Source organism: Drosophila yakuba, chromosome 2L (genome assembly GCF_016746365.2).
Source record: "Drosophila yakuba strain Tai18E2 chromosome 2L, Prin_Dyak_Tai18E2_2.1, whole genome shotgun sequence".
NCBI classification, from domain to species: Eukaryota; Metazoa; Arthropoda; class Insecta; order Diptera; family Drosophilidae; genus Drosophila; species Drosophila yakuba.
Genome location: NC_052527.2, coordinates 10,796,399 through 10,823,841, shown reverse-complemented (window position 1 = coordinate 10,823,841; position 27,443 = coordinate 10,796,399). Strand labels below are relative to the sequence as shown.

Sequence of the window (27,443 nt, the reverse complement as noted above, 5' to 3'; positions counted from 1 at the left end):
GTAATTTGCCTTTTGCTGCCACAGTCTGCCCCTTTTTTTCTTACATTTTCCAGTTGCATTTCATGGGGCAACGAAAAGGAGAAGGAGAAACGATCGTTCTCAAATATGGAGAGTGCCAAAGGGGGGCGTGGTTGGAAGAGGGGTTGCGGGCACTTGACTAGCTCCTCGTCACACGCAAATGCGCAATCTGCCAAGAATATAATATGTACACATATCTTTCGTATATGTATCTGCATCTGTATCCGTATCCGTATCTGTATCCGTATCTGTATCCACACATGTTTCATTTGCCTTGACTTTAGTCTCTCTCTAATCTGTTGGCATATGCTCAATGTATAAACTAATGAAAAAGATCCCCCATTTCTGTATGCATTTCCCTGGTTCAATCACATGCAAAACACCGAATAGTGAGTCACCCAATAAACTTTTTCTATGGCAAACAAATTAGTCATCAACCTTACGGCAGTACCATTAAAAACACAAATATGTCACTAACTATTAGCGGGAAAAAAGTTGGTCAATGAGTTAGTTTTGAAATACTCTAAAAATTTCGATTGTCGAAGAAGGTGGGTAATTGCAATGAGTGAGCAATAAATGAATACAAATAACAAATTATCCTTTCATCATTTAAAGGCATTGATATGTAATATAAGAAATATCCGATATAAATTGCAAACTTAAACGAGCGAACCCCAAAAATACGGATTGCCAATACTGAGTCTACGATGTAATTTGCATTTAAAAACGGCTTTACAAAACTGAATTTCCAGTTTCAATTAGGTGCAGCATGACAGCAGATTCGTATTTTCGCAGTGTATGGCAATTGAGTAAACTGTTGTACGCTTTAAAACGAACTTAATTAAAGCGACCTTTTGTGTCACGTTCATTTTGTTGTATTCGCAGAGCCACCGCCCCCACAAAAATCCACCCATCCGCCTCATCCCCCTTTTCACATAGCTTTGCCATCGGTTCCCGAAAAATAAAAAGCAGTTTACACCGCTCGCTTTCTGCGCAAACATTCCATGGCTAATTTCATTGATGAATTTTTATTAAATGAATTATTGTAATGAGGTTTACCCTCTACTAGGGGTCTTTCCCTCTCTTTCTTTGCACTTGCCGCCTAAGCAAGCAATTCCAGCAAATGGACGTAGCGAATTTGCAAACAAACAAAATGTACAAAGCAAAAAAAAGCAAAAAAAAAACTATAAAGAGGCAACAACAAATTATTTGAGTGGCGAAATTATTTCGTGCGACCGAAAGAGACGACGAAACACAATGAGAAAGAGAAGGCGGCGCGTGTTGGCACTTTAGCAGCTCGAAATGAACCTGAAACTAGCCCTAGCTGATAGTATTCCAGGGAGGGGGCAGGGGCACCAGGGGTGGGGCTGTCAGGCCAGCGGACATTCTCAAAACTTGTTCAAACAACGTTTATGCGTTCTAAATATAGTCGAATGCAAAACAAAGACAAACCCCGGCTCTGCCCATAAATAACTTTCGGAACGGAACCTCAGTCTTTTGAGTTAATTGATTAGGTCTCCGTAAGAAAAGTAGACAGAGCGGCAGTTTGTGTTTAATCGTGTAAATATTTGATCAGCCCAATACTATTTGAGATAAGACGCCAAATGCCAGGTTCTCGTAAATGTGGAAAGCCAAGGCAGCCGTTTTTGTGAATGAATTTGAAGAGGAAAATGGAAAAGTCGATAAGATAGCGGCGCAAATACATTAACCCATTGAACTAAATACTTTTAATTTCCCAATAATTGTTTCTTTTAAAATGTCGAAAAACTAACTGAATTCAATCCCTGATTATTTTACTAAAATATTCTACACATTCAAAAAACGAAATAGATAACTACAATGTCTTTGTTCAGCTATTCAAGTAAGTGAGATATTTCGCTTGTGACTCACCTTTCAGTCTCGGACTCTGCATTTGGTTGCTGTTGTAGCTGTTGGATTTGCTGCTGCGTTGCTGCTGCTGCGCCGGTCGCAACTGCAGCTGCAACTGACGCGGTCGCGGTCGCCTGTTCATCGGTCAAGGTCAGCGCGTTTGTTGTTGCCTCGGCGTTGGCCACAACATTCGTATTCGTTAGGTTTAGATTACTATTATTGGCACTAGCACTCGCGATATTTGCTGGCGGAAGCGGTTGTTGTTGCTGCTGCTGCTGCTGTTGCTGTGTTGGCTGTTGCTCCTCCTGCTGCTGTTGCTGTGGCACCATCAATTGCTGCGGATCGGCAATCGTTGAGGGAGCACTCTGCAATTGCAGCGTGGGAATCGCTTGCGGTGCAGCCACCGATGTTGCCGCTGTGCCTCCTGTTGCTGCTGCTGCTGCTGCTGCTCCCAGATTAGGCTGCTGCTGCTCGTAGCTGGTCATGTGTGATAACAGCGGCATTGTCTGACCCTGGCCAGTGGTTACCGCTGCATTGGAAGTGTTTGAAGTCTGTTGTGGTGGTGGTGCAGCCACTGCAGATGTTGCAGTTGTTGCTGCTTGCTGAGCTGTTGATTGCTGTGGGGTCTGTTGCTGCTGCTGTTGCTGTTGTGGGTTAAATGGCTGTGGGACTATTCCATCTATCTGCGATGTAGCTTGCTGCTGCTGCTGCTGTTGTTGTTGTTGTGGCTCCAATTGGAAGTTGGGCGACTGCCCGGCAGCAACAGCCGCGAATGTGGGCGCGGCCTGGGGCGTTAGTGGCGCAGGGGATAATGGCTGCTGCTGCTCAACATAGCTGGTGCTCAGCTGTGACTCTCCAGCTGCCGCTCCGGCGCTGTTGTTGTTGCTGGCCGCCCCACCAGCAGAATCTCCACCGTTTTGGTAGTTGGCATAACCACCTGGCGGCACGTCCATGGCGTCTTCGCGCTGCTTGAGCTGCTGCAACGTTTGATGCAGCTGCATCGCCGCCGTTCGCGCATAGTCCATGTTGTTGGGGTCACCGGCGGGATTTGGTGAACTGGCAGCATTGGCATTGACGCTGTCGAAGAGCTGTTGCTGCTGGGCGAGCAAATTGGGAGACAAGAACTGTTGCATGATGGTGGAGGAGGTGGCATGAAAAGAAACGAGCGGAGCACAGACACACATAGAATGTTAGCGGTGTACAATGTTAAGTTTCTTAAGATTTCTACTTTCTCAATATTTATTTCCATTTTAACAAACATCTGCCACTAATAACAATTTAAGTATTAAGTAAACAATGGATCAACTTACCTCGACGGAGGCATTAGGACTTGGGGTTACCGAGGAACTGCGACTCACTGATTAAACGAAATAAGGGAAAATTAGTGACTGAAAACGCTCAATTCGCGAATAGAAACTAACCGTTGCGAAGAGCCACGGGCAATGTCTTGGTCAGGGCATTGCCAACTATTGTTTGTTGCTGCTGCTGCTGCTGTTGCTCGGCATAGTTCCAGTTGGCATCGGTCGAGTTGGCCTCCAAATGGTTCTCGTTCAGCTTCTGGGTGGGTGGCAGAATCATACTCTGTGTGGTCTTGTGGGCCGTTGGCGGAGCCTCAGACCCAACGGCAACACCTGCTGCACCATCCGTTGTGGCTGCGTGCGCCTCGGAAGTAGAAGAGCCAGTCTTTTCGTTGTTATTACCGCCATTACCCACACTCGAGTGATCCAGGTAATCCATGCACATCCAGCGGCCGCGCTTAAACGGCTCCGTGGACTCAATTTTGACCACCTTGAACCGCTCGCTGCGGTGCTGCGTCTCCTTAATGTCGTCCTTCTTCTTTGTGCCGCCCGGTGTGACGGCACCGCTCACCACATTGATAATGTTATCCGACACGTTGACCTGAACGTTCTGGATCGTCTGTCCCAACGATGGGGCGATGGGATCCACCACGACGAGGCCGTATTGCGAGCTAGTCGGTATCACCGGCGCATTGGTGCTGAGGGCATTGTTGGCATAGTACACCTCCTCCTTGGAGAACGTGTCTTCCGACATGGAGGGCGTCTCGTTCTCCAGGTCCGTTATCCGACTATTGTCATCCGTGTGAGATTCGTCCAGATCGTCGGCCGACTCGTCCCCAGTATCGCCGGCAGCATTCAGCTTTGGATGGCCCACCGTCACCGAGGTGATCTCGAATGAGGAAGTCGTCTTTGGTTTGCGATTGGTGCCACCAGCGGCGGTCCCCGAGGAGCTGCCACTACCACCAACACCACCACCAGCTGCAGCTGATCCACCGGCGACGGTTAACGAGGCGTGTCCTTGGCTGAGGCTAGTCTGTTGCTGCTGCTGCTGGTGGTTGTGATGCTGATGGTGGTGATGATGATGATGATGGTGGTGATGTGGCTGATGGTGATGACTGCCTGCTGCAGTGGCAGTGCCAGTGCCTGTGCCAGTTGCAGCTGCTGCAGCTGCTCCGCCCACCGAACGTGCTCCATTATTGTTGGGCGAACTGGCCTTGGTGAAGCTGTTGTTGCTGCTGCCGCTGCTGTTGTTACTGCTCACTGGCTGCTGCTGTTGCTGCTGCGATGTCGAGTTGCTGGCACCACTGCTGCTGCTGGACTTGGGTGCCAGCGATGTGGAGGTGGATGTGGCCAGGCTGGAGTTACTACTGGCTCTGGACACCGTGTTGGGTGTCGCGGCAGCTGCCACGCGACTCAGCGAGTTCAGGCGCAAACTTTCGCTGGTGGTGCGCTGCAAAGCCGAATTGCTGCCGGCATTGTTGCTGTTCTGATAGATGTTGCTGGGTGGATAGCACACAGCAAAGTGATGGTTGCTGGTCAGCGAGCTGACCTTGGTCAGCTTACGGATATTTCCGCCAGCGCCACCGATACTGACTCCTCGGGATGGTGTCAGCATTGAGTTCCGGCGTCCCGGATTATTTCCTGGTCCGGCATTTGAGGACGCCGGCTTGAACTTGGCATTCACCGTGCGATCGAACATGTTGCTGATGCTGTTGCGATGCTGCTGCTGCTGCGATGTGTTGCTACTTGTGGCTGCAACTGTTGCGGCGGCGGCGGCTGCTACTGTGGCTGCTGCGGCTGATTGCTGGCGTCGCAGCAAGGGCAGTGCTTCCTGGGAATTTTCAGGGGATGAGGCCTGCGAGTTAGTGGGCGATTGGTTAGCTAGGACCGATGTGGTTGATGCGGCCGTGACTGATGTGGTGGCTAGTGTTTGCTGATGTTGCTGGTGTTGCTGTTGCTGCTGATGTTGCTGTTGCTGTTGGTGACCGGAATCTTCGCTGGCCGCACTTTGATTCTCGGCCATAATCGAATTGGATTTCAGCGTGCGCAAAGTCTTTAGCAAATAATCCAGGATTGCTTACGATTCTTGGATTATTTGGGGTCACGAAAAAAGTTATTCTATACCTTGCGGTTTCTTGGGTTTATCCACTACGGACTACGGATACACTGTCTACAGCCTTAGTGATTAGCCTGTTTAATTAAGTTCTGTCAGTTGTTGCATTAGCTGCTGCTGCTCGCCCGCCAATTCGAATGCGATTGTTGCACTGGCCAACCGACGACGCCGATGCATAATAGCGGTTAGCGTTGCGTTGTCAGGTGCCACCGACTGCCAACTGATCCGATCTGATCCGTAACCGTCCGTACTATAGGGTTCTGTTCCGTTCCGATCCGATCCGATCCGTAACGATACGATACGATACGATCCGAGGACTAGCACCGTTCGCGACGCGCCGCGACGCAATTTGAACCGACCGACGATGGGTAATGCGAAACTCTTGACTATTACTTATTCTTCCTTTATTAAATTTTTGTGTATTTTATTTGTTGGGGGAGTTGATTTAGTTGATTTGTTGGGCTGATAAATTGTAATTTATTGGGTGGTGGCGAGGTGGTTTTTCGTGTTGCGGGGGGCGGTTATAATTTGACTTTCCGCGTTTTGTTTGCTGCTACAAAATCAGCATGAGCATCAACAACAACTACAACAATGTGCGGCACACCGACAACAACAACAACGTCACTGGTCTCAGGCGGCAGCGACAGCGCCATCTAGCGCTTGACTTTGTTTAGCGGGCGTTTCAATTTTCGCCACCAACACCAACACCGAGACACACACTAACACTAACACATACGCGCCGCACACACACACGGTTCACTCACGTCGTACACGCACACGCGCGCGCCCCCTCACACACACCGGTGCATGTGTACAGCACAGCTGTTAATCGAATCAATTCGATTTGATTCACTTTCTGCAGTTGGATGATGATTCGTTTTCGAAAGTAGGCTTGCTTGGCTTGGAGTAGTTTCAGAACTTTGTATCACACTTGAAATATTTCTTAAAAATTATGAAAATATTTTGGTGATCTTGGTTAACTTGGGATTTCTATTTATCTATTCATCTATTTCTATATCTATTCATATATCTGTTGCACTTCTCCACTTTGTCGTCACACGCGTTCACGCATAGGTTTTCAATTTGTTGGTTTTTCTGCAGCTTTATCTCTCGTAGAATTAATCAATTTCTTCGGTTCAGTTTTACTAGCACATTGCAGTAAGTTGTAGAAATGAAATTCCTGCAAAATGGCAGAGCAGAACGAGAGAAATACCATTAGAATTAATTTCAATTATTATATGATTGCAAGAGCTACGAAATTCGATCAAGAACAAACATGAATATTATTTTCCATTATTTGTTTATTAAATTAAAAGCACACAAAACGACGCCGAGCACAAAGATCGCGGGGGGAGGTGGGTAAGTGGAAAACGAAAGAGGTAAATAATTGCACAGAACAACGCGACGTATACGTAATATGTGAAAGAAACACATTTATCATGAGTTCGTTTGGGTAATTAAATGCATTTAATTATAACCAAAAATAAATAATGTGCCACTCAATAAAGGGTACATTTCAAATAATTTAAAAATATTAAATTTAAGTAACGGTTATTCGATTTTCGCCTGACTTTCAGCACATAAATCTGATAAGCAAGCTGAGTAAACTAACAAAAGAGCTTAAATTCTACTTTTTAGTATTCCCCTGAAGTTAAGCCCAACCTTCGGCTACTGGGTATTGGCTGATTTTCTATAAGTATCTAGTTAAATTTCATAACTGCGTAGTTCATGTTCGTATATTATCATCATGACGATGTTGATGATGCTTTTGTGTGCTTTTCATTATTTTTTGTTTCGCCTCGTTCTTTTTTATTATTGATTTCATCGAGTTGTCGGTGTTGTGGGTACGTCGTAGTTTTGTTGAATTAGTTAAGTGCTACATACATTAGAGGAAGGAGATTTTTGCGGAGGGGGTTTCCTTCCGAATCAGTGAGAAAATAAGCCGAATGTTTGTTTTAAAATACTTTTTAGTCGCCTTTCCTCTTTAGCTGTTAGCTGATTGTCTTATTATCTTTTGCATTTGCAGTTGAATATTCAAATATTTATTTGCTCTCGGCATTGATTTTTTCGCCCTCACTCATTATTTAATCGATTTCGTTTACGGAAATCAGAAATGAGTCCGCTAACCAAAGAGAAAGAGATAAAAAAGGCAGCCCACAAAATGATTCGCCAAAAAAATGTTGCCGAAAAAGTTTTGCAAATATTTTCGGGCACACGCGCCGTTTTTTCTGCACTTGTGTTGGTTAATAACCGTAAGCTTTTCGACGATCATTCATAAATTGCGTGGACTGTTTAGAAGAGAGTGTACTTGTATTTGTAAGTACAGTGGGCTGTCGATATGGATTCATGACTCGAAATATTATTCAAAATTTGTATATCTATAAATTCAATGCTTTGCTCATAAACCAAAAAGAAGATAAAATTGAATATTAGTTTCTTGATATTAAGCCATTTAATATTAAGCTATTAAAACTACATATATTTGAAACTGAAATCGTATAGAAAAAAGTTTTCTTTGGAGTAAGTTTTTGTTGGCCTGAATACTAAGCTTGTGCATTATCTAATGATTCATGGACGGACTTGTGAGTGATTACTGTAGTGGCGTTTGAACTCTGCGTGTGCCCTGCCAGAAGGCAAAGTCAAGACCTTGACGCTGCTCTTTTATTCTTTCTCTCTCGCTTAAGTTTGTTTTATTTCTTTTGCCTAATCGAGTTATAAACGACGCAAAAAAATCTGATTATTCCGTGGCTAGAAGAGGAATTAGTCGTGGAAAAGAGACAAGCAACAAAAGCAGCAAACCAGAAGAACAACTGAGCAACAAAAAATCAGTTATAGGTCAACAGTGGTCGTAGCACTCTGTCAAGGTGGATGTTTTGGGTTTTATTTTTTGTTGTTTTTGTTTTTGACTGTTGTTTGTTGGGTCTTCAAGAGTCTATTGGCCTTGTTCTTGAGCCACGCAGGTGTTGGCCCAAAGCTTCATCTTCTCGATCTTAAGTAGACTTCGGATATAATATGAGGGAGTAAAGGAGTGTTAATTGGGCATCAGTTATTATGAATGACTGTAACACGCATTTGAAAGTCAATAGCTTACAATATTGATTGAGCCTAATGACATTATTTCCTTAGAATGACATTAGATATTTGTATAAACTAGACAAAATTGGCACAATTGGGAATTTAATCTACTGAGAAGCGCGCACACAAACCGAGTTAGGAGGCCCAACCCATTAAGGACCACTGGAAGTGGAGTGTCCATTTCCATAACTCATCTTCTGGACAATAAACTTGAAGCCCCTTTTTAACCCCCCGAGCAGTCAATAATCAAAGTATCGCTGTAGGCACCAGATTTCACACACAAACAAATCGGCGAATGGAAAGGAGCATTTCTGCCTCTGCTCGCTGCCTTCCTCAATAGCAAAACCTGGGAGATGGGGTGAAAAGAAAATGAGAACCAAAAGTGCAGACAAGAAGCGAGCAACAGAAGAAGAACTAATTGCAACGACAAAGCATAAAATCGATGGCAAGCCAACAACAACAAATGTAATGAAAAGCAACTACAACAGATAGTACAGAAAGAGGCTAGAGCGAGCGAGCGAGCGACACAGAGAGAGTGAGTGTGAGCGAGCGAATGCGCGTTGAGAAAATTGCAATCGGAGAGCGGGAGCTGCAAAAGAGCGAGAGCAGCCTGTTGGCCCCCTCCCCCTCTGCAACCGCATCCTCACCCACATCCACATCCACACACTCCTTCCTTCCAACGTGGGCGCCTACAAGTGGGCGGGACGGGGTGGGGGCCGCATACCAAACAAACCGCAAAAGGAGAGCGGCTGCCAACCCTCTCTCGCTCTCTCTCGCAGCGGACAGCTGCCGGTAATCAATATTGATGATGATAGCAGCAGCCGAAGAAGATGAAAACCAAAAGGAAAGGTGTCCCGATTGCTTGCAGTGCATTGAAGGTAAGCCAGGACATATTGCTAGTACAAAATATGATCATAAAACCCACTGCTGCTTCCTCAGCTAAAACAACAAAAACTTGACCCAACTAAACTAAACTTTGATACCACCGCTTGAAAATCAAATCTGTTATTTATACTTCACAACGAAATACGAGAAATGGCAAATAACCAAAAAACATTTAGGAGCAATAAATAGAAGCAAATCTTCAGCAATCAATTGAATGATTGTATTAGAATCCTGGACACCATAAACAGTAAATGATTATTTTAGATAGAATTGTATTTACATTTTTTCACATTTGGCTGTCGAAAATCCTACAAAGTTTGAAATGAATGTCCTTTTTAAGCCTTGCTGACTAATATAATACTGAACTTTAAGGATACCAGAGTGTTAATGAATTCATAATGGAAATCGAACCGAATTAATAACTTTTCAATCAGTGACTTTCCTTTCCTATTTTTCACCCACAGGCACTTCCCACCTTTTCTCTCTTTTCCTTTTCGCAAGGAAATGATTCACAATGCAAAAATGGCAAGGGAAAAGGAAAAGAAAAACGAAGGCGTTGTAGGAGGAAGTAAAAGAACCCGAAAGAGCGAGAGAGAGAGATGCCGAGAGAAGGCAATGAAAATGTTTATCAAACGAGAAAAGAGCAGCGACGAAGATGAGGAGGAGGCGGCTGCAAAAGGAACAACAAGCTAGAGATTACAATGACAATGCATCCATGAGATACTCAGATACAATTTGAAATCGAATATAGTTTCTCAATTGAGTTGAGTCGCAGAATGTAAATAAACCAACAATACATCATCGAAATAGGTCGAAAGTAGAAATACCCTATATTTAAAAATTAGTTTTTATTTAATAAGGTCTTATACAGGAAATTTTAATGGAAAAATATTTTCTTAAAAATCGAAAAGGCTAACCAGTTGCTAAAAGAGTGGATTGACCAACCCCGAAATTCCAAATTACAAAAGAGTACCCAAAAGTTGCACAGATTGAATTCTGGTTTGGTAGACGTGACTGCCTGCACACGCATTTTTTGTTCGCGCATAGATTCCTGTTCAAGAAAACCCAGCTTATTTCTCGAACTCCTTCCGATCAATGCTAATGCATCTCTCAGAACAATCCAAACCTTAATGGCTAACAATTGTGCGTGCCATGGGTCGTACCAAGGAGTCTGCATAAGACTGAAGTGTATCCGATTCCTAAACGCAAACATATAGTCCAGTGATAGGTACAAAATGGTGCAGGGTGAGCAGAAAAATTTGCCACGCGGCTTGGCTTGACAAGAAAGCCGATCTGGCCTGAGGTTTATTTTGTTTTGCTTTGAAATCGGAGATGCGTTAAAAGGGATGATCATTATGATCGTGAAGATACTGTAGATTGTTTCAAGGGCATTCAAAGCTAATCAGATTTATTCATTTCAAGTTGGTACAAAAATGACTCCCATACAAAGTGAACGTTAATAATTTCAAGTCCGTTTGATATAATATTTAACTGAATATTCTCAGAAATGTTTACAAACGCCCATTACTTTTAGAGGTACTTTAAGTGACCGAAAACCTAATAGTTATTATAGAGTTCTGGATTGTTTTTGCACACCGGTGTTATTTAATACGTATCCATTATTTTAAACACTTGTGTGTAATTCGAGTTACCGTTAAACCAAACAAAACACATAATTTTGTATTTGAATTTCTACGAAAAATCACATTTGAAAAAAGCTACCTCCACAATATCGGATGGCAAATAAGCAGAAAATTGCAAAATGGCACAAAAACAAAACTAACACTTGACTAAACAATCAAGGCGAAGCAGAACAGAAAATAAACAACAATGCCGGACCAGCTGACATTATAAACAAAAGCAAATGGCACAAAGAATACAGTAGAAAACGAAGGAATATTGGAGTTAATCAAATGCTTGGCCAGCTGTTTTGGAGAAATGGGAAGAGGGAATGGGAAAATCTAAGGTACAAAGTGCAAGCTGCAACAACAACTGAGCGAAAGTGAAGAAGCAGACCAAAAGGATGGGCACACACGCTGACACACACACTCACTCACTCACGCACACACACACACACACAAACAATTACGCGACTGTTTTGCACTTTTGTTTCATTGAATTTCTCTGATTTTTCCTTCGTTTTTAAACATGTTTCGATTTGCTTTGCCTTTTTATTGGTTATTTTCTGATCGATTTGTTGCACCGTTGCGGCAGGGGCCTCTATTTTCTCCACTTCCCCCTGTTTTTAACACTTACGCGTAAAACAAACGAAATAAAAGTACTGCGTTTCTCGGCATAAAGTAATAAACTAAAAACAAGCGAACGGCCACGGTTTAAATTTGGATGGGATATTAGTTTTTCGTTGCGTTTTGCTAATCGGACAAAAGGAAGGTAAATGACAGTTTTGACAGTTGGCTGGGCATAAGCAAAAAGCGGAGAGCAGCGCGAGAGAGCCGATTCGGAGAGCGCGAGAGTCGTTCAAGAGAGCGACAGTGAGAGAGCCAAAGAGAGAGAGGTATTAAATAAACGAAAAAGCGTGCATGAAAGATTGGCAAAAAAAGTTTTGTGCAAAAAAAAAAGGTGATACGCCGAACTGCGGGAAGCAAACAATCGAATTCAACAATTTTTGTTGCAAATTTCAACGCCAGGGACTTATTTCTTTTTAGTTTTCCTGGCAAAGGCGGCTCACACCCACACATACACAAACTCCCAATGTGTCTCTCTCTCTCTCCCACTCTCATCAAATCGGTAGAGAGTCGGCAATCCACAATTTTTTCGTTCTTTCGATTTTGCACATCTCTCCGCTTGTCACTTTACTTTTTGCAGCTCTTTGGCTTTTTGCAAATAAATTAATTTTTCAGCGCACATATAAATTTTCCATCAGTGCCTTTTGTGCTCCGTTTTCTTATTCAATTTACACGCACACACAGCCGCAGCAGCAGCGCACACACACATCTCTACATCTGCATGCCAGCTCGCTCACACACACAGCGACGCACACGTCACACTCATACACTCACACGCACGCACATACACAGTTTTTTCTTCGATTTTGCGCTAGCTCTCGCAGCCTTTTTTCGCTTTTCCTCCTCGATTTCAAGGGCGCCGCGAATTAAGCGATTTTACAACACGTTCGCGACGCTTTCGATTTGCGTTCTTTTACTTTTTGTCCGTCTGCAGACAGCGAAAAAGACCAGCAACTTGCCTTGCGTTTTTGTCCCAACTCAAATGCCAATAAAAATATAATATCAAATAATAATACCAAATACCGAAAACGGGATTTTTTGGCCGTTAAAAGGGTCACACTATGCCGCTGAAAATTGATATTTTTAGTATTATTTGGTTTGGTTTCGTGCTAAGCAAATTAATCGATTGTGATAGTTTTACACATAGACGATTGTCTTGCGATATCCGTTATCGAGTAAATATCGTTTTTCCATTTTTCAAAATCTTACAAAGTTTATTTATTATTCTTCGTATGCCTAGAAAGTTCCGTGGCCATTGAACTGCATTTCTGAATTTCGTCAGAACTTAAGAGACCTTGGTTCTCTTTTACATTGTGACATTAATTGGAGAAATAATGTAAAAAGGTCGTCTGTATAACTAACGCTAGCCAATCTAACAACCCTGCAACTTTTTGACATTTGCACTCTAGTAACTCGGGATTATTGGAACTGATCTGTTTACATGCGACACCGTGTCGATAAGTTCTCAACGAAATTTTGGGTAACGAACGAATTGTGAATTCTTTAAACGTCAAAGATTAACTTTTAAATAACTTATTTCTTTTTGTCTTGTAGCACTTGTTAATAAAATGGTCATTTATAAATTATTATGAGATAGGGTTTGTAAAAGATATATTTATACAACTTTTCTTCAAAAATGGAAAACAGGTACTTGTTTCTCGCGAAAAGAACTTTAAAACCTTTTAGTTCCACGTAGATGTACGATGCCACATATTCTACATTATACATACACTTTAGATTGGTTTGGTTCTTTGCTAATGATTTTGAAGCGAATTAGCAACTAACAAAAGCGAATTAAAAGGACAAGCGAACTTCGACCATAATGCTATTGACTAATCAGATGGTGTTTTTAAAAATATTTAAATAATTGATAAAGTATAAAAAAATGAATACCTTAAAATTTGTTTATATTTTCGTTTATTTACTTTGCTTATACATATTTTTTTTTTGTAATAAAATAACAAATGCAGATAGTAAGAACTGTCTAACAATTTTTAGTCACTTTCTAAAACATTTTTCTTAATTAAAGATGTTGCTTTTAATTAAAGCCTAAATATAAAATTGAATTATTGTCAAATGTTTTAAAACTTTTGAGTGTTTCATGCTTTAGCTAGAAAGTTCTACCTTTCAACTTATGCAGATATGTATGTATGTTTATACAAATATCCATACCAACAATACATCTTTAGCTGATTAACAGGTATCTGATAGTCGTTTAGCTGCAAGCTACCTTTAGTTTTTCAATACTACCAACTCGCTCGCACTTCCTTCGGCTGAGAAACATTCCCTTGTGTTTTTTATGTATTTTCCTGGTGGAGTTCATTGAAGCGTTCTGATTTCCTTGTCAAAGCGAAAAGAAATCACGCTAATGATCGACGCACCCTCCACTAATTGAGATATATATGTATAAATATATGTATATAATTATATTTTTCAGCTGACCACTTGGTTTGCAGCGGAACGTGTTCGGGATTAGAATTAATTCCACTGACCCGAACTGCCCCGCCCACTTCCACCCACCCATCGACTGCAGGCGACACCCTCGCATTTGGCCAACGTCTCATTTAAATTGCAGCAGGCAGAAAAAACATTGGCCAAACGCCGACGCCCGAGGCCGAGCACCAGTTTTCCTGAGTTTTCGCTGAGTTTTCCCCCCCATGCGCCGGACATTCAAAGGTTTGCGATTTGCCGGACATGTTTTGTGCGTAATTAGTGCAGACCGATGCGTGTGCGTTGCACCCTCGTCAGATGGTCCTGCGAAAGTCCTGCGATCCACTCAGTCGTGCTTTTCCCCCAATCTCTCTCTCTCCAGCTTTTCCGGCATTTCGGCTCTTCTTTAACAATTTCCATTTGATTGCATTCGAGGGGAAAAATGCTGCCTGCGGCATTCATTAGGGTGACCAACGTCGGGCTTAACTGTCATTTCTATAAGACGCCCATTTGGTCAAGCACACACTGAGTATTTTCCTGAGCGAAGGAAAATGTATGGCTTACAGTCAGCCAACTTACACTTTTTTTATTTACTTATTTTGTATTATTCAGTGCGCAGTAAAAATCAGAAATTAAAATATATTTGCAGTTCTGCTGCTTTGTTATTTAACTCTTTTTCTTATTCGGAATTTTATAATCGCATTTTACTGATCGCTATAGTTTTCTGTTGTACTTGGAATCCCATAAGTATCTTCCGTACCTGTGAACTTTTGGTTTTGATATCTGTGACTCTGAAAGTCAACTTTTTTCCTCTGTGTAGGCGAAACTGCCCAACTCCCTTGGAAGCACACACATCCCCACCGCATATGCAAAACTTTGGCGTTTCATTTGAATTTCCTCCCCTGCGCATCCCACGTCGTCTCCTCTTTCTCCTCCCGCACTTTCTCCGCACTTTCTCCTCATTTCGCTGCCCGTAATTATGAAGATGAATGTCCTTATTGCTTTTATATCCCTTTTGCGTGTGTGTGAGTGCTTCCAGTGTATGTGGTTGAGTTCAGCCGCCGACATTCTCTATTAATAATGCTTTCAGTCACACTCTGCATACAAGTTCGTTTGAATTTGTTGCCATTCGGAACGGACTGTTGGATTGTTGGCATTTTCCTGGCTACTGAACAGTGGGGCAATCTTATTGAAATATTCTGCGTGATTTGTTGGAAATGTAATAAAATAGAACAATTATTAATATTAGCATTTTGCAATGTGTATATGTTAATAAAGAATGTTTATGGTATAGCAATTATACTTATATTTTTTTTTCAAACTTTTTAAAGAAATGAAACCTTTTTTTTTAGTATGCCTAAGATTTGTATAAAATATTCCTGATTTTAATATAGCAAGAAGGTAGGCTATTTTGTAGTATCGGCTTTTGAACTTTTCCACAAGTCCGGCATACAATTGATTTTGCCCCACTGTGCCGCAGGAGCTGCGCGTGCAACGTGCCACGCCTGCCTGCCTCCCACGCATCTCGTTTCTTCTCGTTTCGCCGACGGCCGTGGCAATAATAAAGGAAAATCCGACAGGATGCTAATGCGTATTTAGTTATTTAGTTTCTGTGTGTGTGTGTGCGCTGGGTGGGTGGAGTGGAAGGGGGAGGTGGAGGGGGAGGGGAGGATAGAGGACACAGGACTCGTCGCGTTTATGTTTGTTTTACGCGTGTGTGTGTGTGCGTGTGTGGGGGATGCAAAAGATATTTGCATATTATCGATTTTGGGTGCTGATGGAGGGGGAAGTAGTGTACATCCATTCTTATGAAAGAAGAAACATCCTTAAAGCAGGCTCATCTTACATTTATAGAAACTTAAGGACATCTAAGTAGCTTAGCATGGAACTTAAACCGATCAATTTGATTTTCGAATGGCGAGCGAAATTCGAAACTGAATGGAAAACGTGTTGGGCACACACAAAATGGCCGAGATCCTTTTTGAAACGTAAGCGGATTTCAACAATTTAAGCAAAACATTTTCTTTTTTTCGAGGGCAAAATGTCAAACGTAAAGGCGAAGGCGTCCAATTAGATTTGGGCTTTCTGTAAAAACTTTCCAATCAACCCTCACAAATTTGTGCTGCGTGGGATTTTTGAGCAGCTGCTTTGAGGAAAGAGTCCTTCCTCCTTTCCAAATCCTTCGGCCTACAAGGCAGAAATTGCGAAAAGTAATAAATTGTAATTTGAGCTGGAATTGTAGAAAAAAGAAAATTACTGATGTAAATTATGCTATTTTAGTAGAAAAAATATCATTATAATATTTAATAATTTTGACTTGGGAAAACTCATGTAATATTTAAACAGTTTTATTTATATTTTATAAACTTTTTTTAAGGTGCTGTGATGATGTGCTATTTTCTTACAGAAACAGCAACAACAATTGAGGTATTACCAATCAAAAAACAAATATTTTTTGCCTTCAAACCAAATAGATAATCCAAATGCCTGAATTCCGCACAGTAAACAATATCATATACGCATTAATAACAATCCAATAGGATTTACAATGCGAATGTCATAAATATCAATATGAGAGACAGTTGACTATCTGCGCAGCTTTTTTAGATATAAATTTAATTTTAATGGCCGCAACGTCTAGGCGGGATAACATGAATGCCCTATTTAAAGGATTAGCCCACTGAGTTATGAGCCAACAAAGCCCAATTGGACATTGCCACATTGCCACATAAAATATGTCTGCGAGAATTTGCTTTTTAAGTTAATTTTATTTTATGTCCCTCGTCCAGCGAATTGTCCGTTGCGAAACGCGTTCCTTTTTTTAATGGTGATTTATCTGGAGGCACCGCCAGTGAAAGTGAAAGCGAAAGTGAAGGAGTTTTCCGGGGCGTAGGCCTTTTTTTATGGCCAAATCCAGGCTGACAAATGGCCAAAGGACTTGGCCATTAGAGGCTGTTCAATCGAATTCGAATCTAACGTGTTACATATTAATTGCCCATAATTTATGACTGGCATTACGGAGCAACAACCTTCCCTGATTTGTGTGGTGCTCTCATCTATTTTCAAACCAATCTTCAAGCCCTGCAGAATGCCTTTCACTTTGCAGAACTAAATTAGGCGTACATAAACCAAAGAAAAAACAATTTCAAAGCTCATTAAATTGCTCACTTTTTTTTGCCCAGTACAACCCGAAGCAGTCGCAAACTATGGCTAAATATTTTTGGCTGCTTCCTTGGATGTGAGGGTTGTCCACCAGCCAGACTTTTTCACTATATTCTCCTGTGGACAGGATATCTATCATCTGATCTTGGTTGGGGGATTGACGGGTCCTGAGGGCGTGCACATAATCATGAGTGTCGCAGTTGTTGAATGATTGCAACACGTAAGGCGCAACAAATTGTGTTTCATAGGGATCGACATGAAATAGTTGCTTGGATGGGATTCAAAATAATGTAAGGGTTTTGAAACAGCAGAAAATGAGAGTTATGCTATGAAAAAACAGCAACAAATTGTGTTTCATAGGAATCAACATGAAATAGTTGCTTTGGATGGGATTCAAAATAATAAAAGTGTTTTGAAACAGCAGAGAATGAAAGCTATGATACCAAAAAATTTACTTAAAAACCTATTTAGATTTGGTATATATTTTATAGTTATTTTAATTATTTTAATTTCTTCACAACTACTACAACTCCATCCAAGTCATCTAATTAAAGTTCGAAAGGTATTTATTTGATGCATCGTATAGCTACATGTGTTCCCTTGGGAGACTTGCTCATCATCCAAATCGGACCTTCCAAATCGCATAAGTAATTTCCCTTTGACAGCTCGCCGCCTTCGTATTATGTTTTTATCTCGACACTTGGCAGAAATCTATTAGATTCTGAGTCAGAGATCTGAGCACTCCATCCCCATTCCCATTCCCATCCCCATTCCCAATTCCAGTGCCAGTGCCAGTGCCAGGACACACTGCATCAATCCTGGCAGGACCCATGCACGTCGCCTGCATTCGTAAGTCTGCGCATTTGTTTCCCTTTTGTGTGCTGGGCTCTTTCATCCCGGCCTCGTCTACATATGCACAATTAATATTCAAGCAACCGCTTCCCCCCCCCAAAAAGGACCTTCCGCAGGACCCATCTCCGATCTGCTGGGCATCGCAGGACCTTCCATTGGCTTCACGCCCCGCCATTTGATGGGGTGCGAATTGCGATTCAGCAGGGTGCGATGCGACTTATCCTTGGTGTTGTGCTGTCCAAGGGAAGAAAGTGGAAACTACTGGGGATTCGAGTTGGATTCCAGTTCGGATTCGGATGGGTTCTACTGGCTTGGTTGCTACTCGGGTCCAGAGCCGCATTAAGTGTAGACATTATTCATTTTTGATGATGAATTTCCATGTCTCGCATGTCTGGGGTTTTTCCCTCGCCTTCCTGTGTGTGTGTGTGGGTGTGTGGGTGTGGGAGTGTGTGTGTCCAGTAATAAGTAATAAGTGCCGAGCGGCGCAAAAAGAGATGAGGGAAAAAGTAAAATAAATAAATCCAAGTGGGGGAGGCACATGAAAAAACTTTTAGTTCTCTTGCTGTTTGGCATACAAATGAGTTAAACTTTGAATGGCAGTTGGTAAAGGGAAGGGGGTTGACTATGATGAGGCTGGCAGAGGGGGAACTTTCTGGGAAATGACCACTTTTTTGGGGTTCCTTGTCCGCAGATCGTGATGAAGATGATGGGGAGCTGCATAAGTGAATTCTGGCAAGTACACACTTTGCGGTCTATACGGGGATTGTTATTGCCAATAAACAAGGAATAGAGAGTGCAATAAATTATTTTGTTTGATTTTAAATTACTCTAAGGTAACAAGTTCTGTTTATGTAACAGATTCTAATTTATAACTAACTAATAAGTTTAAAAATAAATAATTCCTTTTTTCCATTAATGTTTATAATACAAATAATATTATTTGTTTAAATTCTCCGATTTTTTACTGATTATTCTTCCTAAAAATATATGGCTTTTTTCCATACAAGTTTTTTATAGAAATAATATAGTTTTTTCACTTCTCTGATTCATCCTTGAATATATTTCATAAAAATATATTCCTATAAATATATATTCCATATATATAATCTTGTATGCAAAGATTTTTTTTTAAATAATATAATTTGTTCACCTTTCTAATTTATCCTTGAAGAACTGCAGACTTTTTAAGTGGTTAGTCAAGTAGTTTTTGTTGTTTGAATATGTTTAACAAGTGTTAGATACTGTAAATATTTAAAGTAAATATATTTAAACATCATTGTTGGTCTCGACTTATTTATGGCTTTAAAAATTTAACAGTAATAGTGGGAAAATGTATTAAAATTTGAACAAGACATCGAGCATTCTGTAGGCAACATTTCTCTGATTGGACGCGTCCTCCACGCCCAGGACATTTGTCTCCGTATCAAGGCGATGACAGGCCTAACCATTTGTGCGTCCTGCTCCTGCCAGGGTTGTCATCCCTCTCAACGGGCACACGCACTCGGCAGGAAAGAGATGGGGAAACGTTTGGAGCGCGTAAAACTCATAAAACACATTAAATCCAATCGAATAATCGAAATGTCACATTAGTTTCTAAAATATGACCAACCAACACGTAAGCAAGTTACATTGCTCCACCGCCCACGCAGTTAACGAGAACCCAAATGTGACCAACCATATGAGCAAAAAAAAATAAAGGAAACTCTTTTCAAACATCTTCCTCCGTCGTTGTGCACTTTTCCAAATGCCAATTTGGTCGCTGGGCATTTCCAAACGATTTCATATTCAAGTTGGAGATATAGACAGTCCCCGAACACCTCGCATCCTCTGAAGTCCTCTGCTTTTTATGCCTGCTCGTCCTGTGGGTATAATTTTAATGGTCAAATCGCTGCTGGGGAATTGTCTCTCTGGCTGCCTTGCAGAAATGGAAATTGCTTTTCCATTATTTCCATGTGATTTTGTTGCTCTTGCCTTGGAATTGGCATTGAAATCGCATAAAAGTAAGCATTTCGCATTTACAAAGATCCCAAAGATTTATTTGCACGCTGAGCCTGGGGATATACGAAATGTATTTGTAAGATTCTTCCGATGAGCTGGGAAATACACAAATTACCGACTTGGGATTTGCCGTAGAAGCATGTTTTTTATTTTGATTTTCCCAATTTAAAAACCAAAAAATAATGACACAATTACTACTGCAATTTTTAACATTTATTTTATTTGAATCTAAAATGTTGCTTATTATTTGAAAATGTTATTTCTCCTTACTTGCAGTTTTATAAGCTTAAAACTCTTTCAAAATTTTCTAAATTATCTACAGGTACATTTTCATTTCACTTTCGTTCAAGTCAGTTTCCCACAGTCTTCTTCTCGGTATAAACCCATTAAGTGACCCCAACTGATCAGCGAAAATGATTCAGCTATGCAGGAAATATGATTGATGATTTCCCCCCGCCCACCTTGCTTAACCCTTAACACTTGCTTAACCCTTTTGTGTGGCCATTATAGCCATCATACCTCGCAGTCTGCTTAAAGTTCATTAATAAGTTTTGCGTGAGCCAAAAATGGCGCCGCTTTGGAATCGTGACAACGTGGAAACTCTGCACTTTGGGGTTGCAAAACTTCGCAAGCTGAAAGCATTTCGCTGTATTTGGGGGAAGAAATCCTAAGTCGAGTTGAATTCTAGAATAGAAGTTTTGCAGCAAAGTGCCGCAGACAGGTTAATGACCAACAGCAGTTTTGCATTCAAATGTGGCAGCAACCCTCGCACGAGGGTTGCCACCATGACAGACGAAAATCTAATTTACAACATGCAACTGCCACTTTGAGGGGTGATTTTCGCCAAAGACGTGGCTGTGAAGCAAAATTCGGCGAGCAGGAGATTAATTACACTCGGGGGGCAGTTAATGAATGCTTGCGGGGGCGACAAGGGGTTAACGTTTGGCCAGCTCAAATTACCGAGAAACTTTCCCCCGATGAGCATGACAAAAATCGGAATTTTCAACTCTTTGCCTTGCGGAAAAGCATAACTTTTCCATTAACACAATGGCGACGATGAGCCGGCAAATCGACGAAACCAAATCGGCATAACGTGAATGGAAATTATACATGATTGATTTCATATTAGTTTCTGCGAATACTATGAATCGGTTGAGGAAAGGGAAGGCAAATGTTGCAGGATTATGTTTTTGTCATGATGAACGAAAGGGTTTATTGCTTAATATCATAAATCACTCAGGTACAAAAATAAGTGTATATATAAAATATTTACTGCATGTTGAACAAAAGATTAGAAAAGTTGCTATTATTTACCAATTTAACATTCTCTCCATGATCATTACACTACAAATGATGTGTCTGCAACATTTTTTGTCTCAATCGCTTTTTCATTCCCTTTCCAATACTTATTTAAAATGAAATGCACTCCAAATTAACTAATTTAATGGCTCATATCCTTCGTGCTGCTCAGAAAGGCAGGACACGTTTTTGGCCATACACCTACCTACTCCATTCAAATAAAAAAAGGCGCCGGAGGTGAGGAAAATGTCTGCCCTGCAGCTTGACAAGCCAAGATATGGCCCATCAAAAATGTTCAAATGTTCGAATGTTCGAATGTTCTTTTTAAATAAATGTCTCATTATATGGCTGCCACGCCCACAGCTCAACGCCCACCACCCACACACGTGCCGCCTTCCGGTTTAGTTGGGAGCCACCTACCTGACCGTAGATTTTTCACTGCGGACATGTGTCCAATCAGTGGCAACGTGCAACGAACCGTGGCAAACAGGGAATGGACCTCAAAGACCCAGACCCCCAGTATCGCAACCACACAAAAAAAGGGAAAAAGGAGGCAACATTTTGCAACATTCTATTTACACTGAGACACAGGACAAAGTTGGGCATGGGTGCTGTGATTATTTGTCCTGTGCCAATATATGCCCTGCTGCATTTTAAATACGAGATAAATAAGAAGGAACGAGACATCAGTTTCATTTCAATGCTGATGAACTCAAGTTGGCAACTCGGGTGTTTTTCCTTTTTCATGTTTATTTAAGGTTTCGTAAATTTGAAACAGCTCCCAAAATGGGGCAAACACAAGTAAAACTTTGTAATATCGAAGGAACTCAAATGGGGAGCAAGTATTCATGGAAATAAATAAAAGCCAGCAAGGCACTGAAATTAAACTTTATTCAACCCATTTCATTAATGAAAATAATATATATAGCAATCTAATCTTTTTAAAGAGAACTGCATAACTTTGACTTGTCATTGCCAAAGAGCACACCAAATTCTTTTTATTCGATGAAAATTCCTTGAAACAGCTTTGAAGTATTAAACTGGTGGCTGAAAACCTTTTCCATTTGCCATCGCCCCAATCAAGAGTTCAAAATAAAAGTGAAATGGCAGCAGCTCCACTTGTCAGCCATGCCACTTTTCGACTAATCAAAATGCCTTTTGAATGCCCGAGTAATCAAGTTGGATTTTTCATTTGATGCCCACGCAAAGTCAACGGCAGAGGAAAATGCGTGGAAATTAGCACAGACTTGAATGGACGCACGAGTGTCGAATGGCAGCAGCGAGGGGAAGAATGAAGGGGGAATTTTCCAGGATCAGGATGGTTTCGAGTGGAGTATGTTTGGCCTGCAGATAAGACAGTTTACACACTTTCGCACATGTATACATGTCAATTTCTTTACTTCGTTTTCAGGGCAGGAGTAGCCCAAAATTCTGGCTGCTTTCCTTTTAAATGAACACAAAAGTGCGGAGTACGAGATGCCAAATAGAAAGTTGAAACAGAAATGCGCCAACATCAAATATTTGACTTTGTATTGTATGTGGCATGATGTAGGTGGTATGTGGTATGTGGCACATATACGCATTTCTATATGTGTACTTCTTCTGCCTGTGTCATGTGCGTGCCAATCAGGCGTGTGTTCTCTTTAGGACGGGTGTATCTTTCGTTTCTAAATTTTAAATTAAGTTTTGCCATGCGCTGTTTTCCTGGCCTTCTGCTCTTGGGTTCAAAAGTTCTTGTTGCTGCCTGCTCCTGGCACAAATACCCATCAAATTCACAAGAAGCCTCCAGTCAAACTTTCGTTTTCTGCGCTGGAAAATTTTCATTTGATTTTCTTGTGTTTGTTTTGCCAGGGGCCTATGGCTTGTGTATTATGTGTTTTTTATTTGTGTATATAGAATGCCATTGGAAGTATTGCAGTGGTGAACCTAAACAAAACCTTACACTCACTTTTAAAGGATTACAAATTGGCAAGCAAAACAAAAATCCAGCCACTTAAACCTGCAGAATGATACTCATAAAAGTGCCACAGATTTCTGTGCAGTAAGCAAAACTAAATCAATCTTTAACCTTCTCCGTTAAAGTGTCTTAGCTCTTGGAATAATTCGAGGCGCTTGCCACTTGAGCTGCTGGCTCATCAATCAACATCAGCAGCTCCAGCCGAATATGAATATGACATTTTTACGCAAATTACACGCCACTCGACAATTGGGCAAACAATGGCCTTGGGGGCCATATCCATGCGATACATTGGTAAATCAGAGTGAAAATGGACAGGGGAATTGCCATCGCCATCGCCATCGCCATCGCCGTTCGTGTAATCAAGTGAGTAAATCAAATTTGAACAGTTTTTCAGCTACTGTTGCGAATACTGTTGCTTTATTTTCTATTTGTGTGGCTCGCCCCCGTCTTTGCCATTTTTTTTTAAACGCATGAAAAATGATGGTCCTGCGAGCCGGACAATGGAGGAGGATCACCACCAGAAGAGACCCGGGGACAGCTCGGTCATTCATCATGACACCCTTCGGCTGGGAGCGAGGACATCGTCCTCGTTTATTATGCAAGCTCATGCCGGGGCCACCAATGCCACTGGGGCCACCATGGCGTATGAGCGACGAAATGCTAATCTCGAGACAGGGGAGCTCGTCGTCTGGAGTCCTGAGTCCAGAGTCCAGAGTCCAGAGTCCAGGGTCCAGAGTCCAGGGTCCAGAGTCCAGAGTCCAGAGTCCTGAGTCCACAGTACAGAAGCCACCACCGAGTTGATATTAATGAAATCTCACAAGTGTCTGTCTCACATGCAAAATGGCCCTGGCGAAGGCCGTGATTGATTGACTTTATGTAAATTTGCGACAAGCGGCCACTTAAACTCCCCCCAAAAGAGAACTTCCACCATTTCCAAAGCATCCAAAACATTCTGCTGTTTTTGCTGGCCAATCTAATCAGTGGGAGTTACATTTTTATCGTGCTCTGGGGTTCGATTCGTTGCCTCACACATAAATGCAATTTTTTATGGCCACCCAGCATATCTGGAATTGTAAAATCTAATTTAGTTGCGAACATTTTGCGTCGGCCTGAAATGGAAAATGGAAAATGAAAACACAATTCGATTTTCAATTGCGTAATGCTGCGTATGGAATTGGTTTACTACGTAGAGTTGGTAATTTGATTTGAAAAGTTATGGCTTCTTTTGGTATGTCAAATGCTTTGAGAAGGGTGCGTTTAATAAAAGATTTTACTTTTTAGGGAAAAAAACTTAAATAAAGACAAGTTTATGGAAGGAAAATTACAAGGTGTAATGCAGTATTACATGATGAACTCTTCATTTGATTTCTTGCACATAAAGTTTTTGTATAAAATATATATTTTTTTAAATCCCTTAAAATGTAGAATTTGTGAATGTAACTTTATAAAAATGTCTGCTTCAGAAGAAAAGCTTTGTATTCATCTCTTCAAACCACTCAGATTTTTTGCAGTTTTGCAGTCAGGAAAAACAGGAAATGTGGAAATGAGGAAATGTGGAAATGTCAGTGCGATGCTGCCATCAGCATTCTCATTCAGCAACATTGTGAGGCGACGGATATGTCGGGATGTGGCACCAGGAATAAGGGCTCCCCAAATGGAGCAGCTTACTCAGATGTCATCTGCTGGAAGTCCCCTGGAAGATGGCAGGCATAACGAATGGCAAACGGAGCTGAGCACAAAGGCAACCGGCAACACATGAGGGCACAAGAAAAATAAATAAATTATAAAATTATTTCAGCATAATAACATGTCAAAATTCCCCCTCTTGCTGCTCGCAGCCCCTGGAAAGCCGGAAAAAACAACACTGTTAACATGGAAAAACTCGCCTGTGGCCACTCACACATACACACACACAAATTATACATTTTTTGAGGATATTTTTTAGATTTTATTCATCTTTTTCTACCCTCTTGTCCACATACACACGAGTTTGTGCGTCTGGCATCAAGTGGTTTTAGGGGTTTTCTCTGGGTAATCTTTCATGTGGGATTTGCGGGCAGACACCCTCGAAAATGTTGGACATTTGAAATTTTGTACTTTATTTTTGCGGCTAGATTGTTTCCACCTTCATGGACCTCTGGCCTTTTTATTTGTAAATACATACATGGGGTTGGGCATGAATTGCGAATTCGTTTTACATTAGAAAATGGAATTACTCTCTCGCATAAATGAAGTTGTGCATTCGTTACGCGTTTGGAGACCAATATTTATTTGAAATATTTGGCATTTGTCTAGCGTTTCGAAAATGTTTCAAATTATTTGCCATTTTTACCACATGACATTCCTTGCATTGCTGAGCATTTTTTTATGGAAAACACTTACGGCATAATTCTTGTTTACACCCAATTCGGTCTCTGGGGGGATTTGTGCCGAGTGCCGAGTGTCCTTTTGTGACCCAAATGCAATTTAAATCTATTTTGTATTAGTTACGTGCACATGGCATATGTGAGTGGGGTTTTCTTAAATGGGGGTGTTTTCAAAGAAAATGTTTATACTGAATTTATGTGAATTTAACATTTTGTTTTTGTGGCTTAGAAAAATTCATCAGGCGAAAGCTTTGCCTGAAATAATATGCCCCGTTTTATTACCTAAATTGATGTTTTTAATTTATTCAATAGTAGTTCTAATAGTTCTTATTAGTAAACCATTCCTTCCCAAACTCTAAAAATGTTCATTTGTATAAAATCAAAATTTATCGCTTTTCATGACGCATTTTGTGCAGATATCTCTTTGTTCTGCTTGATAGTTTCAATGCCATCAATTATTCAAAGCTTCGCATTTCCATTTGTTTATTTAAGTTCGTACATATGAGCATTTCTTATTTATGAACATAAAAACAGTTGCATCGTGAAATGCCATAGAAAAAGGAATATTGAAGAGCCAAGCAAAATGGAACAAAAAGAGGGAAATAAAAAGCAAAATCAACATAATCATCGATGCAATTTCATTGAGCAGCAATTCAAAAACATTGCCTCGGAAAAGGAGATTGCCAAATGGTCAAATGGATGATGACAATGGATGAAACCAAAAGGAAGAGGGTGTCTCAAGAGGAAGGACAGTGATACACTTCTAGCGATTTATTGTATAAAAATATAGTATTATGTAGCCTTACTAATCTGTTTGTAATATATTTTGTTTAAAAAAAATCTATTTTATTATATATTTATTATATATTTAATAAAAATAACAAATATCTATTTGTTATCTATTTTGTTTGAAATGAAATATATTATTAAATACATTTTACAAAAAATCAAATTAAAGTGCTTGTCTTGGTCACCAAATTTTCAGAGAGTAACAATTATTACTTAATAAATTACAATACAACTTTTGTATACTCTATAATTCTGCGACCACTGTGACTGAGTAAGCAAATTGAGTTTTGTTTGTGGCCGTTGCTTTTGCTTTTCACGTTTGCCAGTTTTATTGGTATGCATACAAACACACGCATACAGAGGCAAACTGGGAGAGGTCCTTGCGCACACAAACACTCAAGTGAAGATACATTTTATTACGCTGGACAGCTATTTTCAATATATTACCCGAGGCATAAAAGGCGAAAGCGCACTTGTTCTTTACATACGCGATGCTGAAAGGATATCTTTGTGTGTCCGTGTGTGTGTGTGTGTGTGTGTGTGTATCCTTGTGCTTTCCATACTAAAAAACGCATAAATAAGGACCCGTCCGAGAGGAAAATAACGGTTATGTCTGTTGCTGGTGGTGCGGTGGTGCGGTGGAGTCTGCGTGGTGGTTTTCCCATCATCTTCGGCCCATCGGTGGTGGTTTTCCCTGTGCCTCCTGCTGATACTTTTTTTCTGCCTTTTTTGCTTTTTATGCATAAAAAGTGCTTAGCATAAAGTCGTAAAAAACGTATTTGCCGCCATGCACATACGTGCACACACACACACACCATCACACACAGGACGAGCCCATCGATGTTGTTATTGGCAGGATGCCTTTGGCCACGGCTTTAGCCGATTCCGCCGCCGCTGCTGGTGGTGCCACCGATTTAGATGCCCCCGATAAGTTTTGCGCTCTTCTAGTGCCGGTGCTTATTTGCGTTATTATGAATTTATGACACTTTGCCGAGATGTACGAGGCGCATGGGTTGCGGATTGAGTGGGTGAGGCGGCACGCGGAAAAATGTATTGCTAAGGGTCAAATAATGTAGGAAATTC

General features: G+C 41.2%; 1 protein-coding gene and 1 long non-coding RNA gene across 8 annotated transcripts in view; one reads left to right on the top strand and one right to left on the bottom strand.

Moving 5' to 3' along the window:
• Positions 1 to 12,427, bottom strand: part of LOC6527394 (protein bunched, class 1/class 3/D/E isoforms) — a 92,932-nt gene extending 80,505 nt beyond the window's left edge. For 4 of the 7 annotated variants that reach the window (XM_039370925.2, XM_039370923.2, XM_039370924.1 and 1 more), the window contains exons 1-4: positions 11,515 to 11,662; positions 3,309 to 6,478; positions 3,198 to 3,244; positions 1,909 to 3,011 (exon numbers count right to left, since the gene is read on the bottom strand). In XM_039370925.2, coding sequence (XP_039226859.1) covers positions 1,909 to 3,011; positions 3,198 to 3,244; positions 3,309 to 5,208 — 3,050 coding nt within the window. In that variant the 5' untranslated portion in view covers positions 5,209 to 6,478; positions 11,515 to 11,662. Of the gene's footprint in view, positions 1 to 1,908; positions 3,012 to 3,197; positions 3,245 to 3,308; positions 6,479 to 11,514; positions 11,663 to 12,292 lie in introns of those variants that run through there. The other 3 variants (XM_015197633.2, XM_015197632.2, XM_039370920.1) reach the window with 3 other exon arrangements.
• LOC26535464 lies at positions 9,169 to 10,089 on the top strand. Its single transcript, XR_001454347.3, has 2 exons — positions 9,169 to 9,251; positions 9,723 to 10,089. It is a non-coding gene; the product is annotated as an uncharacterized LOC26535464 (long non-coding RNA).
• Positions 12,428 to 27,443: the final 15,016 nt, after the last annotated feature.